At 39.8% G+C, this 17042-nt stretch overlaps 1 protein-coding gene across 4 annotated transcripts in view; it reads right to left on the reverse strand.

The window, feature by feature from the left end:
• The window catches only part of LOC126199289 (glucose dehydrogenase [FAD, quinone]-like), a 205452-nt gene that overhangs the window by 109413 nt on the left and 78997 nt on the right, over nucleotides 1-17042 (reverse strand). For all 4 annotated transcript variants that reach the window (XM_049936108.1, XM_049936109.1, XM_049936106.1 and 1 more), the window contains one exon: nucleotides 2819-3021. In XM_049936108.1, the coding sequence (XP_049792065.1) occupies nucleotides 2819-3021 (203 nt within the window). The remainder of the gene's footprint in view (nucleotides 1-2818; nucleotides 3022-17042) is intronic.

Consider the following 17042-nt stretch of genomic DNA (forward strand, 5'->3'; position numbering starts at 1 on the left):
CTAATTTTCTTCCGGTTTGCCCTATGCAACCTGCATCACACGTGGCACTCATAAGTTTGTAAACATCTGATTCATGTAAGACATAGCGTTCATGAATGTTATTCCTTAAAAGCACGCCTAGTCTGTTCGTCGTCGAGGAACCTACATTAATATTCCTTTTCTTGAATACTCTGGCAATTTTATTGCTAATGGGACCATAGAAAGGCAAAGTGATAAAATTTTGATTTTTAGTTTCGCTTGTCTCATTCTGACTTAAATTGTCTTTACTATATTTTTTGGATACCATCTCATAAATGTCCATGACGTATTTCAACGGGTAATTAATATTTCTTGAAATTTGTTTGACTATGTTTAACTCTTTCTCATGGTTTTCATTAGATAATGGTAATCGGAACATACGATGAAATACAAAACGGAAAAACGCTTTTTTGTGTTGGTCAGGGTGTTGTGAACCATAATCTAAGATGATATCTGTGAATGTTGATTTTCTGTAAATGTCAAATGTATGTTTTCCATTTTCCCTTCTAATGGTTAGGTCTAAAAAATTAATGACTCCATTCTGTTCTTTTTCAACTGTGAAAGTAATTTTGTTGTGTAAATCAGATTGACTGCCATTAATTAGCAATAGCGTGTCGTCCACATATCTATAGTAGTATACGATCTTTTAAGCTAATGTGAGAAAATCTTTTAGTAATTTCAGTTCAAGATAGTTAATAAAGATGTCTGCCATAATCCCTGACACAGAGTTTCCCATGCTGAGTCCGTCCTTTTGGACATAAATTTTGTCATTAAATGTGAAGTAGTTATACTTCAAGCAGAATGATAACAGTTCTATGAACTCATTGATTTCCACGCTGGATATATTACTGTGGTTTCTGAGATTGGCGTCAATAATTTGTATTGTTTCCTCAATCGGGATATTCGTATATAAATTGACAATGTCTAGCAAAAGAAACGTCATAGCGTCTGTAATAGGTATATATTTTATTTTCTCTACTAATTGGGCACTATTTTTAATCGAGAAGTGTTGTTCAAAGTTATAATGCTTATTCAAAATAGTTAGGCATTTTTTCGCAATATTCACCAACGGGCCCCCTCTCCCATCAACTACAGGCCTAATGGGGTTGGACTCCTTATGAACCTTGAATTGTGATCGCAGCTTAGGAATTTTGGGATTCATTACCTTGAGATACTGTATCTCACGAGGGGCTATTACATTTGAAAGTGATTTAAGTTTCTCATTTAACTTCCTTTGAATCTCATTCGTTGGGTCTCTCGCAATTGATGTAATACCGTTTTACTGAAAAAATTGAAAGTTTTTTCTACATACACTTTTTTTTGTAACAATAATAACAAAATTCCCTGTGTCTGCCTTTGTGACACTTGCATTACTTTCTTGTAATTTATTATTCAAGCTTTTTACTGTCAAATGATCCCTCCTGTTTTGGTTATTTGCTTTTTCTACTTCGTTCTTTGATAGCTTTTCTACCGCTACAGCCATTTTATTCTGTTCTACCTTATTTATTTTACAACTATCCATCGCGAATTTTACCTGCACTAGTGTATTCGTAATTGCCCTACTATCCAATTGTTTATGTACGTTGCATTTTAAACCCTTACTTAAAAGTTCATTTTCTTCTTGATTAAATACTATATCGGTTAAATTTTTAACTCTAGGATAGAAGTTATATTTATGTTCGCCACTTAATATTTGTCTTTTCCCTTGTCCCATTAGCTTAGCTATTTTTTTGACATGTTTAGCTCTTACTTTGCTAACTGCATTATACACAATCTCATTCACTCTTGAGAGTAACAAATCTAAGGTCAAAGGAGAAACAAGTTCAGCCAAATTGGCGTGTGCTTCGAACAGCAGAGAATTAATAACACTTTTTAAAAAAAAACAGTTTCCTAATTTCACTTCTCATCAAAACCAGTTCGCATTTTTTCATTGTTACTGCGCCCATTTGTCTTCGTCTATTGAAGTAACTTTGTACATACCGTGGGGTAACATTTTTATTGATACACTCTTTGTTGAACTGGATATGTTGACTCGTGATCGCCAGCTTGATTTTTAAGTTCTTGTATTTAAAATACGCTGCACAAGCTCAGCTAGGCAAAATTTTATTGATTGGCGACTCCATGGAATGTCCTGTGCACCACGACCAGATAGTGGATAGACTTGGAAGGAGAGACAGCATTGGTCGTATTTTTTTGTTTTATTAACCGCAAAATCATTTCCGGTCACTAAGGGACCATCCTCAGTGCTAGAAGTTAAAAATTTTCACATAGCATTAGTGTTAATATCTCGCAAAACCAGTAATATTAAGTCTTCACGTGACACATGTCACATAGAGGGCGTTCCAAGCCCTGTCACACCGAGGTCTGCTGAACAAGTGCATGTAAACAGCGGCCTCAGTTTATGTGATCACTCTAAGCTTATTGACACCAGTGCCTACCAATTTAAATTGTATATTACAGGTATGTTCCTACCAACTGTTATGTTCATATGCAGGTGTAGTTGTGATTTTCTGTTTTATACTCTCTGATCGTTATGTGAAAATTTTTTACTTCTAGCACTGAGGATGGTCATTTAATGACCGAAAATCGATTTTGCGGTTAATAAAACAAAAAAATACGACCAATGCTGTCTCTCCTTCCAAGGAAAGGAAACTGATGCGCTATTCAGTTTTATGACGTGTTAGGGGGAAGTTTTTGACCTGCCTGGAGGACATGCTTGAAGTGATAAAGAGGGGAGTGCGGGACGCCAAACTGCAGTACTTATCCAGCTTTTTTTCTGGTGCCAGAGTGGTGCACGTACCCGACGGGCAGGTCCTTGAGCAGGGGCACGCCCACGTCGTGGAGGTGGTCCGCAGGCCCCAGGCCGGACAGCATGAGCAGCTGCGCCGTGCCCACCGCCCCCGCTGACAGGACGACTTCCCGGGAGGCGCGCACCACGCCCACCTCGCCGTCCCTCTCGTACTGCACGCCCAGCGCCGTCATCGTCTCCGGGTCTATCAGCACCTGCACCGACACACATTACAGGAATCAAAACACTCACAAAGTCGTTGTCTAACGTTAGATATATACACTGTTTAGATTTACAATCTGTGAAACAGAAAATCTTCTCTGCTTCTCAGACCTCTTCCCCCATCTCCCACCCTCCGACCCCACTTGTTCTCTCTGTCTCCCTTTCTCTCTCTCTCTCTCTCTCTCTCTCTCTCTCTCTCTTACTCTCCCTCTCACACACACTCACATAAATGAGAGAAGTTCGGCTCCAGCCGATGAACCAAAAAAGCATACAGATCCCCACCAGAAAGAAACACAACCACGAACAACTGAGCAGCGACAATACCATAGCATCGCTCGATGAGTATGGCAATATAACCTCTTCTCGAAATTCATTTTATGTTTCACAACTTGTGATACCAGTTTTTTTTTATTTGATTGATTTATTTCACTCTCTGTGCTCCTCTACAGTTTTACCCTCTACAGCTCTCTCTAATATCATGAAAGTTGTAATGGGACATCCTCCTCTAGCATTACTTTTCTTCAACGGTCGATACCAGTTTTATTTTTCGAGTTTTGGACAGGTCAGTATTATCTCGGTTGTTTTTCTGAAGACTATCATATAATTTGATACACAGTATGTTATATTTCAAGCTAAAATTTATGAAAAGGAATTACTTTCAAAATATTTCAGTTTCGATGTTATAACCGATAAGTACTAGTTCTGAATGTACAGTTAAAATTAATTTTTTTAGAAACACTTGAAATTACTAAGTACTGGCACACTTAAAATACTATTATTAATTACGCAATCCTGTACTGTTTATCGTATTTATTTCCGGATTCAATTATGAAATAATAATCGAAATTAATAATGTAACGGAAACTAGTAGAAATTCATTTGTTAAGAAAAATTGTAAACCCTTTGGAATATAGTAATTTCCGAAGAGTGTGGGAGTCGTAAGCAAGCCCATATTCCCCCGTGACCCTTTCTTCTGCTCCTTCGCCTACACCCACATTCGAATCCCCCATGACTATTGCATTTTCATCTCCCTTTACGTATCGAATTACTTGCTTAGTATCCCTATATACTTTATCTCTTCATCTTCGGCTTGCCGACGTCGGCATGTATACCTGAACTACTGTTGTCGGTGTTGGTGCGCTGTAGATTCTGATGAGAACAACCCTGTTACTGAACTGTTCACAGTAACGCACTCCCTGTCCTACTTTCGTATTCATAACATTCGTACTTCTGTTATACCATTACACACTGCTGTTGACATTACCCTGTACTCGTCTGACCAAAAATCTCTGTCTTATTTCCGTTTCACTTAGCTGACCCCCACCATATCTAGACTGTGCCTTTGCATTCCCCTTTTCAGATTTTCTTGCTTTCCTACCACGTTCAAGCTCCTGACATTCCACGCCCCGACTCGTAGAACGTTATCCTTTCGTTGGTTATTCATTCTTTTTCTCACGGTCACCTCCCTTGGCATTCTCTTCCTGCATATCCGAATGAGGGCTGCTCCGGAATGTTTTACCAGTGGAGAGATCATTATGACACTTTTACAGCCACATGACACATGTCCTGTGGATACACATGTGTCTTTAACGCAGTGGTTTCCATCGTCTATGCATCCTTATGCCGTTGATCATTGCTGATTCTTCTGCCTTTATGGGTATTTTCCTATCCCGCCCTCTTTGACAAGGCCATTGGCAGAATGAGAGTGACTTCTTTTGCTAGAAGTGTTTGCCCGCCAAAGCTGGTGATTTTTATTCAAAAATTAAGCAGTATTGTGGCTCGAACTCGGGACCGAGGGCGTTGTGATTATTAATCAAAGATCCTACCAATAGACCACTGGTTCATAACGATAGTAAGGTTTAAAAGGTGTGTATGTAATTAAACCAAAAACAAGGTCACACTAAAGATGTACAAGAGGATGCGAAACGTAAATACAGGAGGGTCCGTTCTTAACGCAACCCCCACCTGGTAGGCATATTTTGGTCACCCCGCCCCCCACCCTGTCAACCCGCCTGTGGTAGCGCTGGCGGGGAATGTACAAGACCTATTCGGGATGTAAGGTCCCATCGGTCGCAAAATGAAAACCACTGTGAAAGTCAAATATGTTTTATTTGCAATAGTTAGCTACACCTTCCAGCTATTTCTCTACATAGTCGCCGCTCCTGTTTACACATTTGTCGTAGCGTTGTACCGACTTTCCAATACCCTCGTCATAGAAGCAAGCCGCCTGTGCTTCCTGTAAATTCTCTATGCTGATCTATAGCTCCTTGTCTGTGCCAGAATGTTGCCTTCATAGGTAGCGGTTCATGTGAGCAGAGATGAAACCATTATGGATGATCAATCACTTCCCATAGAAAACACTGCAGGAGCTTCTTCATAGCGCCTTACGAGTGCGACTGAGAATTGCCATGCAGAAGGAAACGTATGACACTTATGTTGTGTGGGCTGCATGACATCAGGCGAAATCTCAGATCAGACCCTCACACTTGGCGACGTGACGCGATAGACGAGCATACTACAAGCACTGCACAACACAACTGTGCAAAGCTTCATCGGATTTTCACTGTGGTTTCCATTTCGCACCCCCTCGGACCTTAATTTCCGAATAGCCATCGTATTTCCACTCCACTGTGAGGCGTTTGCTCATAAATCAGAGGGCCGGAGTGGCTGAGCGGTTCTAGGCGCTTCGGTCTGGAACCGCGTGACCGCTACGGTCGCAGGTTCGAATCTTGCCTCGGGCATGGATGTGTGTGATGTCGTTAGGTTAGTTTAAGTAGTTCTACGTTCTAGGGGACTGATGACCTCAGAAGTTAAGTCCCATAGTGCTCAGAGTCATTTGAACCATTTCACAAATCTCACGTAGGTAGCACGTGTCTGTTAGGCGACGCAGTGCGGTGTATTGAGCTAAAGCATTTCAAGTGAAATGGCGGAATACAAGTACTCTATTCACCAAAGAGTGTTCATGTATGGTTCATAAGTGTGTATTATAGAATCAGCGCGTGCAGTAAGGAGATTATTTCAAGAGGAATTTCCTGATGTTCAGGTTCCTAATTGGAGTATAATTCGCCGATTGACGAATAAATTCTGTTGAACGGTGAGTGTTCTTGACAAGTAAACATAGACAACCATATACAGTAACCACAGAAGCAACTCTGGATAAAACTGTGTATGCTCTGGAAAGGTCAACTAGAGAATCAGTTCCACGTATTTTCCAGTAAATAGGAATTTCCTATGGCTCTGTTCAAACGGCTAAAAAGTTACTGAAGTTAGAGCCCTATAAAATAACTGCAATTCAGGAACTTAAACTGGATGACGCTGCTAAAATGTTGCAGTTTTGTGAATCGATTTTGAACAGGGCGCATGACGGAGAAATTGATCCTCTCTTAAATTTCTTTCCCGACGAACCATGGTTCAACTTACGTGGATAAGTTAATTTACAGAATAACCATTACTGGAGTTATGGAAAGCCTAATGTAATATACGTGGCACCCCTGCCTGATAAAAAAAAATAGGAGTATGATGCGCTATTCGAAAATTTTCTTTCAGGAAACAATTAACAGTGAGCGGCATGTGGAAAACATTTTGCGACTTTTTTGGCCAATTATCTGAGAGAGAACGTGCTTTCGCGATCTCTAAGCAGGACTCTGTGACATCACATACAGTCAACTTCTACAATCACAGCTAATTAACGACGTGTTTAAAGATAGAGTTTTCATTAACAACATGTGGTCTCCTCGTTCCCCTGACTTTAGCCGCTGCGAGTTTTGTCTGCTGGTGGATGCCTTAAAAGAGAAAGTGTGCGAATAAATTCCACACACTTTAGATGAACTTAAGACCAACATTCGTCAAGAAGTTGCTGAAGTTTCTCAGAGGGCTGTGAGTAATATCTTTTTAAGTGGTTATGTTATGTATATTAGAAATAGCTGACGCGACAAATAGTGCTACGTTTACTGTGGACCTCCTGTCACCTGCGCCGGAAAAGCTCTTGCTTTAATGATTCGTCACCATGTACAAGACATACACAACTTCTACTTTCGAAAAAAGATGTTTAAAAATAATGCTCTTTAAGCAAATACTATTTTGCAGCTGACTTGCAGTCAAGTGATCAAAAGACATACAAGCAAGCCGACCTGTACGAATTCAGTTTCACAATTAATGTAATTTGAGATTTTCAATCAAAACAAAGAAACATACGCACATGTTGTAGCTTTTAAGCGTGAAATAGAAGAACAGCCATGGATTTTCCTGAGTGAATTTTCACTCTGCAGGGAAATGTGAGTTGGTTTGAAACTTTCTTGCACATTAGAACTGTTTGCCGAACTGAGACTCCAGGCTGTGACCTTTGCCTTTCACAGGTATGTGCTCTACTGCTCTTTCTCACCGTTATCAAAAAATTATAATAACTGTTTATTATGCAGCACAGGCTGAGCAAAGCAACTTTAAGCACCACTTGGACGTACATTCATATTATATAATATTGATCCATAGTGCAACTATTTTCCTTTCCTTTTTTTGCACTTTACATGCAAAAATGTGAATATAATAATTTATAAAAAGTCAACAAAAAGTTTTTAAAAATAGTTTATATTCCGGTGTGTAGTTCGTACTATGTTCTTAAGAGTACTGAACACAATGTAAGTGCACATTAAGCTGACATCTCTTGCTATTACAAGAAAAACTTTCTTTAGTTTTAATACTATATGCATAATGCGAGCAGGAAGTGTGATACATTGCAGTTTTCAATGGGAGTCCCACTTCCTGCTCTCAATATTCATATAGTTTCAAGAGTAAAGAAAGCTCTTTTTTTTTGTAATACCAAGATATGTCAGTTTAATGTGCACTTACATTGTGTTCTGTACTCTTATGAACATAATAAGAACAAGAGACTGGAGTATAAACATCATTAAACTATTTTTTAAAACTTTTTACTGACTTTTGCAAATTATTATATTCACATTATTAGAAAAAATTTATCCTGTAGCTTAGTTTCAATCACAAATTCCGCATTCAGGCACATCGCTTATCACTATGTCACATAAATCGTCCGCAAATGAATAAAGCATTTTTAGAAAAGCATATGCACATCATAAATACATAAAATGATGATTCAAAATCAAATGAATGGACTGTGAGCTAAAATACAAGGTGTTCATTTTAACTGAAAGCTACACATCGGATCTAAAAAAGTTATAACTCCAATTTGTTTTTCTCGGGGGGATACCCCCAGCGATATCACACTCGACCTCCCAAGCAACCCCGTGCTTGGGTAGTGGGGAGTAACTTTGAAATCTTCTACCCCGCCATGCAATCCCGTGCGTGGGTGGATGGGGGGAGGGGACAACTTTGAAATCTTCAATGGAACTCCCAATTTTTTTATTGTAGATTACTATTGTACGGAAAAATCTAGATACGTTTAGTCTGAAGCATTTTCTTCGTCTCGCTACAGACGGCGCTGTAATTGGAAGAATAGAAACGGGTACACTATCGTAATTTTCGACAGGCTACCCAGTGGCCGTTGAATATTCAGTGATATGTGGGACCCCACCTTCATGCTGCGACAGTAGGACAGAGCAGTATTTCATAACTTCTAATTGGAAGCCCCATTCGAACGGTTGTATTCCTCCGACATATCGAACAGGGTACTATACGAAGCGCCACCGTGGCCGTGTAGCAAACTACGACGTATCATAACAGGCAGGACACTGCGACCGGAGTTCACATATCGTGCAGACGTACAACAGATAGCGGCTCTAAACATTACAATACTTGCGCGGTGTTTATTGCCTGCACATCTATCATTTGGAGAACAGATGTGCACATGGACGATGAATGGTGAACCTCAGGAGAAAAAATTGAAATGATCCTGATTTTCGGAGAATGTAGGAGAAACGTTGAGGCAGATGTTCCCTCGTAAGCCGACCTATTCCCAGAGACAGCTCACTCTCATTCGTTCTTTTGCAAGGCTGTGAACGCCTTTATGTTTGATGGCAGCGTACAGACCGTCAAAAGGAAACGAAACAAACGTCATACAGGAGAAGCTAATGCAATAGCTGTACTAGCGGCAGTATACCACAACCAACGGATAAGCGCCCTGAAATTACACCGCGATTCCGACATGTCCGCAGCTAGTATTGTCACAATACTGCATTGTCATATGTATCATCCATACCACGTGTCACTGCATGAAGAACTCAATGGCACCAATTTCCACAAGCAGGTAGTATTTAGTGAATGAGCACGTCAGCAAATGGAAACGATCCTCACGTTCTTTGCAGATGTACTATCTCCCGATGAGTCTACATTCACAGACCATGGTAGCTTGAATCGGCATAACATGCCTTACTGAAGTGTAGACAATCCCCTCTCGTTACGACAAGTTGACTATCAACCTCTTTTGTCAGTTAACGTATGGTCGTCGTGATGAACAAACTCGTTGGTCCGTATTTTCTCGACGTTACGTTGAACGGACGCAAATATCGAAGGTTTTTCGTGTGAGAACTACAGGTACTACCGTAGGATGTTGTGCTGGACGTTCGACAACGTATGTGTTTTCAGCATGACGGTTGCCCAGCACATTACGAAACTGAAGCACGGGAGGTATTAACCCGTGTTTACACTGGTCGGGGAGTCGGACCGCTATGTCGCCGGATTTGACGTAACTGGATTTCTATCTGTGGAGATATTTAAAACATAAGATGTACCAGCAAGTGCCAACAGGCCGTAAAGACATGGCCGACGGCATCAGAAACGCCTGTGCTGACATATCTACAGATATGCTTGTGTCCTGTGTATGCTCATTTGAAAAGCGTATCACTAAGTGTATTGAATTTGCCGATACTGCATTTGAACACTTACTCTAACTGGAAAAGTAGAGTGGCGTTCGTCTAGAGTCACGGCCACAGTGGCGGTTCGAGCATTCTCCTGTTCAATATGTCGGAAGAATACAACGTTAAGAATGGGGTTTACAATTGGAAATTACGAGGGTCGTCGAACAGGTAATGCCCCACATTTTTCCCCAGAACGTATTTATTGTTAAGAGTCAGAATTTGGTTACAATATACATCAACATGTCTTGTACATGTCCTATTTTTCTACGTAGTCTCCATCACGTTCTATGGTTGTACGCAAACGCTGTGGAAGAGCCTGTATTCCCTGCTGGTACAAGCTCTTGTCATGTAGGCGTAGCCATGTTTTAACTGCTTGACTGACAGTCTCGATCATTTCATACGCACTTCCAACCCTGATAACTGTAGAGCCAATTGTCGAGTTTTGATGCGCAGGTTGGCACGAATAATAGCATCCGCACGATTCAGCATGTCTGGAGCAATGACTGTGACAGGACGCCCCGAGCGTGTCTGATCATGGAGCCGCGTTTCTGCATTTCCTGAGGCTTTGGCTTTCTGTACCCATCGCCCAACTGTACTCCTATCAACTGCTGCATCGCCATGCACTGTACACAAACGTATTTGGATCTTCACCACGGTTTCTTTTTCTGCACACAAGAATTCAATAACAGCACACTGTTTGTAACGTGAGTCATATGTAGACGCCATTTTGACGCTGTACTACGGCTCTGCCATCTGCCAGAACGGTTCGAAACTTCGCCGGCGCACATCAAATGTGAATCACCAACAAGGACGTTTGTCTATATATATTAACAGCTTTTTTTTTTTTAAAAAAAATGTGGGGTATTACTTACTGAACGGTCCTCGTATGAAATACTGGCGTGTCCCTACCTATCAGCATGGAGGTTGGGTCCCACACGCCATTGAAGATTCAAGGGCCATTGAATAACATGTCCTAAATTACGATTGAATACCCATTTATATTTCTCCGATTTTAGGGTCATTTGTGGTGAAACGTAGAAAATGCCTCAGGCAAAACGTATTTAGATTTTTCCGTAGAATCGTAATCTGCAATAAAAAAACGGGGATTCCCATCGAAGATTTCAAAGTTTCCTCCGCCACCCACTCACTATGTGGAGAGGAGTGTCGAGTGTGGTTTAATTGATGTCCCCTTCCGAGACAAACAGTAAATACCGGCACCCAAGTTGTTGCCGTGTTGCCTCACTTGTTCGATACAGTTCCGCACTGTAGGCTCGCGAATAACATACCGAATATCGAGTCAGCTTTCCGATTGGATCGAAAATTTCCTAATAAATAGAACACAGCGTGTGATTCTTAGCAGCAAAAAATATTCAGATGAGCTAAGGTTGTCTTCAAGGCAATATTATTGGACCACTACTATTCAGTGCACAGGGGGTTTCAAATACGGTGTTTTTTTTCTATTACTTACTAAGTAATATGTTAAAGGAAATACACTGTATTTTAATACGACAGTATGCCATCTTAAACAATTTATATATAATGGCACTTTGAAGCCGAAATCATGATTGTGTAAGTGTAAATGTAACAGTGTAAATAAGCAAGTCTAATGGCGGTACTGACTTTAAAGAAATTTATTACCTGTCTAAATAAATTATCGGATTTTCAGTTCGATAAATCATGGATGCAAAATATTCACACGAATTATTTACAGAAGAATGGAGAAACTGGTAGTAGGCGCCGTCGCGGAAGATCAGTTTGGGTTCTGGGGAAATGATGGAACATGCGAGGCAATACTGACCTTAATACTCGTCTTAGATAGCTTAACGAAAGGAAAACCTACGTTTATAGGATTTGTAGACTTAGAGAAAGCTTTTTAAAATGTTGTCTAAAATATACTCTTTTGATTTCGGAAGGTAACAGGGGTAAAATACAAGGAGCGAAAGGCTATTTACAACTTGTACAGAAATCAGACGGCAGTTATAAGAATGGAGGGACATGAGAGGGAAGTTGTGGTTGAGAGGGCGGTGAGACAGAGTTGTAGCTTATAAAATCTCTACATTGAGCAAGCAGGGAAGAAGGGAAAGAAACAAAAGCAAAATTTAGTGAAGGAATCGATGATCAGAGAAGAAATAAAAACATTGAGGTTTGCCAATGATGTTGTAATATCTCAGAGAGAATGGACGTGGAAGAGCATTTGGGAGGAATGGACGCTTCTTGAAAAAGAGGATATAAGACATAAACAAAATCAAAACAAGGATAATTGAATGTAGTCGAATGAGATCAGGCGACGCTTAGGGAACTAAAATAGAAAACGAAATGCTAAAAGCAGAAGATAAGTTTTGCTATTTCGGCAGTAGCATAACTGACGATGCCCAAAGTAAGGAAGATATAAAATGTATACTGGCGGTGGCATGAAAAGCGTTTCCGAAGAAGAGAAATATGTTAACATCGAATATAGGTTTAAGTGTTGGGAAGTCTTTTCTTAAGGTTTTTGTATGGTTTGTAGCCACGTACGAAAGTGAAACGTGGACGATTAACAGTTCAGACAAGAAGGGAACAAAAACTTTTGAAATGTGATGCTACAAACAACGCTGAAGATAAAGTGGTAGATACTGAATAGAAATGGTGAAATGGTGGTGGCGGTCGTGGTGGGGGCGGGGCGGGGGGGGGGGGGAATAAATTTGTGACGTAACTTGACTAAAAGAAGGGATCGACTGACAGGACATGTTCTGAGATAGAAGCGATCACCAGTTTAGTTCTAGAGGGAAGTCTTGGGGATAACAATTCTAGAGGAAGAACAAGAGATGAATATAACAATCAGTTTTAAAAGGATGAGTTGCAATAGTTATTCAGAGGTGAAGAGTCTTGCACAGGATAGAGTAAAATGGAGAGCTGCTTCAAACCAGTCCTCGGACTGAAGACGACAACAATTAAGTAAATCTTTCCCAGCGATAGAGAGAGAGAGAGAGAGAGAGAGAGAGAGAGAGAGAGTGAAAGTGCTGTAGTTTAACTCATATTTTTTCCTACAGAGTATACCGTAAAATATTGGAAAATATTTTTTCTACTTCATTATATTTCCTAGTTCACAGCCTCTGCAATAAGCAATCTATGGTACGAACGTCTATTTTATCTTGAAAAGCAGCATGTGAGCAGTGAATTATATTTGTATTATCCCTTCACTATGTAGTCAGCCACCCACTACCGTAATTTTTCATTTTTACTTCTGAATTTGTGGTCGCTATCCAGTTCAGAGACAGAACAGAAACATGAAACTATGGTGACGAATATATAATATTTTACAATGTGTAATGAAATTATAAAATAAAAGTGACATGTTATAGATATTTGTGTACTACAATTAACAAACGTAATCTACACTGGAAGACTGCTTACATTCCCCACTGTTTTAGATATACACTGACTGAGGACAACTTCAGATTACTTCATGTAGTACTCCAAGATTTGTTTACAGAAGTACTTTCACAGTGTAATCTCGATTATTTTGGATCTGAAAAGCTTTGGCAATGTGAAGCAGTGTGGCGTAACTAAACTTACAGGTCTTGCCATTCGCTCTTCGGTTATAATAGAGCTATTTGAGGACACTTATGGTACGAATAAACACTTCGATTTCTCCCTACGCCTGTGCTCGTCTCTCAACGCTGCATAGATCTACTGTACATTAACACATCGCAATTTAAGGGGCGGAAAATGAATTACTCCTAATCTGTGCGTTGTCTCCAGAACGAAAAAAAACGGTTATTTTATTTTTTTAAAAGTGTTCTTTGCTACTGGTTCACGTTTCTTTTCCGTATTCCAAGAATCTCAAATGGAAACAACTGCAAATTAAAGTATGTTAGTTATTTCCGCAGCTCGAGCAAGTTTGTTTCGGATCTAAATCCATTTATACTATTTTACTTTTATCCTTTAGTCATTTTTGTGTGGTTGTTTTGCTAAGTGAAAACGTGTTTTCATTCCGAATTACTGAGTGATTGTGCTGTGTTACCTGCAATTAGTTCGCACAGAAAAATAGGTAATTACACTAATAGGTACTAAACCAAGCCTTCAGAGCAAAAGGTGACGACGCGGTGTTCCGTAAACGTCGAATATTTATACATTAGAATGTCAAAACACTGATTCTCACAAGCAGTTGGTGTATTTGACATATGGCCGTACTGTTTGGTTAAAACAGTGCGAACTCGTTCTTTGGTCCGCTAAAAGCTAACGCCCGTCCTCGGCTATAATATAATTATATTTATTCTGTACAAATAACGCCTCAAATTCTCATCTCTGTTTCAGGAAACTGCCAGTGAGCGTTTCTCGTTATTACACATGTTTTATTTTACCCAAATAAAACATGATGAATGTCTGAATTTAATCAGTACTGCATACATTTTTGTTTCATATAAATCGAAACGTTATTTATTTAAGTGACTGCAATTTGTGTTTCATATTCACTACATACCACGTTCTTCCGTTCTGTTTACCTCCAGCATTTTGGTTTGTTTGTTGCTCGTATATATTGACTTTTGTTTTATTTGTATTTACTACTGTTCAACGCTGCACATTCCTTTATACAGTTATCTGTCAACGCTTTCATTTTCACAGTACAAACAGGCGCTTCCTTGTCTGTGATCTATGGTATCCCTAGAGCGCGTGGTAGACGGTTCCTCCAAACGTACTACATACGATGAGTTGGAACTTAAAAAGTGGCAACTATTTATTCACAACCGATACAAAAGAGTTACATGTTTGCACCTGTTACTGTCGTTCAAAGTAGTCACTACCGTTGTGTAGAACTCGTTGCCAGCGATGTGGAAGGCGGCAGTATACCGTTAGCAGAGCCTGTTCTGTTGATGGTGCGAATGGAGTGGTTTACTGCCTGTCGAATCTCCGGAACAGTTCTGAAGCGAATGCCACGAAGTGGTTCCTTCATCTTCGGAATAAAATAAAAGTCAAAAGGACTTAAGTCCGGGGAGTATGGTGGATGGTACAGTACTTCCAAGTCCCAACGACCGAACAGGGCACCCTCAGCTTGCGCTGTATGCGCCCGCGCATTGTCGTGCAAAATGATGGGTGGGTTTCGCAGAAAGTGTCGCCGCTTCGCTTCTTTCGCAAAGCTGGTCGCAGGTGATGGTCCAAAAACGAACAGTAATACTGTGCATTGATGGCCTGCCGTGGAGGAACGTAATGGGTTAGGATAACACCAGTCGTTCACGAGCATCACCATAACTTTAGACCGCTCTATTCGCACCATCAACAGAACAGGCTCTGCAAACGGTATACTACGCCTTCCACGTCGCTGGCAACGTGATCTACACAGCGCTGGTGACTACTTTGAAGCTGCAAACATGTAACTCTTTTGTATCGGTTGTGAATAAATAGTTGTCACTATTTAAGTTCCAACCCTCGTATTACAGTTGCTTCCTCTGGCATTAACGGATCGTGGGACGAGTAACTGCCATTACGTCTTTGTGCGTGTAGGAAGTAGCGTAATTTCACAATCATAATAAGTACTGGAGGGAGAGTATTTATAGACCCCCCTTCCAACCCTGTGAATAACAGTTCCAGCGATTTTCTAAGTAGATTTCAACAAGACATAGACTAAGTATTTTCTTCTTTTTTCTTCGAGTGTCTGTTAGTTAAACCAATAAAACCCCGATTCTTTAAAGGATCGAAAGTTCACGTATAAAACAATTTCAAACAACTAATTACTTTACGAATGGGTTAACTCAAGCATCGTGAAAAACTATGGATAAGGATTGAAATTATAAGTCTATTGAAAGTCGCGAAGTGCTATAATTATCGAATGCCAGATGAGTATAGTCTCGGTAAGTTAGGCCCCGTTTTAAACAAAAGCTAATTTTTCACACATTTCAATGACTACGTCATCATATCTCCGGAACTATGTGGCGTACGGTTATATTATTTTGCAGGAACATTCAGTAGTATATGCGAATACCATCTAAAAAATGTGTTGCGAAAGTAAACACACATATTTACTGACACTAACACTGTCTTGTTGTGCTAAATATTTAACATAAGATTTTACCTTTTAATGGGTAGATTATGACAACTTCATAGATTTTTAGATTCGATCAATAACTGTGCGAATTTTGAAAATAAAATTTTCGTTGTCTCTGGTAGCCGCTAGATAGTCGACTTGCAACTGGAAATGTGAACCGTGAATCATGATCCATGAACCAGAATAAGCGTTTAGTAACATAGATTGCTCATCATCTCGTCTTTACTCCATCGTTAGTCTAAGAAATCTTGATAGTGTTAGAGCGTGATAGTGAAAGTAGCGTTCCGTGTTCCTCAAGAAAGCGTGGCATCAGCCTTACTATTGAAGATATACGTAAAAGATGTAGCAGAAAAAAATCACCTTTGATACCATAGTTCAATAAAACATTTTTCATGTTTCAGTCTCTTTTGACATATTTTAAGGCAAAATATCAGCATTGTTTTACACATTTCTTTTTACAGTGCTATCATTCGCTTTAACCTTACTTGCGAAGCGCTCTCACGCTAACATTACTTCTGTTATTAAAAATAATGACAGAATCATAAGTTGATAACGAACGTATCTTCATGATAGTAAATGCAGGCTCTATAGCAAGAACAAAATTCTATACAAGAATAGTAAACAATGAGACGAAAATGCGTTGCGAAACATTCCGGAACAAGCAAACCAAACGAGCTCCAGGAGAAAGCATTACACTGGTCAACAGTGATTTTGTTGGCAATTAATTGACACTGAATTTAGGGCAAATTTATGGCCCTGTATTCGAATACGTCACTCGTTTTGCTAGATAGGCGCCATTTACTATTGTAACGTACAATACGGGATAAACAAAAATTTAAAATATTGAGATACATTGTGTACACAGTCAGATGAAAGTGAGTAAAACATATGAAAAGGTTCACAAAAATGCAGTTTCATTGTTCATTCAGCATGTAATAGAAGAAGACAGGACAATACAGACAGTCTCTTAAAAACATTACAATTAGCATATGGGACAGCTCCGCCTGTGTGATAAGTCAGGACAGTCAGCTGAAGATTCCACCAGTAGTTTGCCATCATGTGCTTGTCCCATCTACCTTGATATCGTTCTTCCATCACCTGAAAATCTTGATGGAATATTTCACCTTGTTCCTAGCTGTAGTCATCGAGATTGTCCGGAAATCTA

This window comes from Schistocerca nitens, chromosome 8 (genome assembly GCF_023898315.1).
Source record: "Schistocerca nitens isolate TAMUIC-IGC-003100 chromosome 8, iqSchNite1.1, whole genome shotgun sequence".
In the NCBI taxonomy this organism is placed as follows: domain Eukaryota; kingdom Metazoa; phylum Arthropoda; class Insecta; order Orthoptera; family Acrididae; genus Schistocerca; species Schistocerca nitens.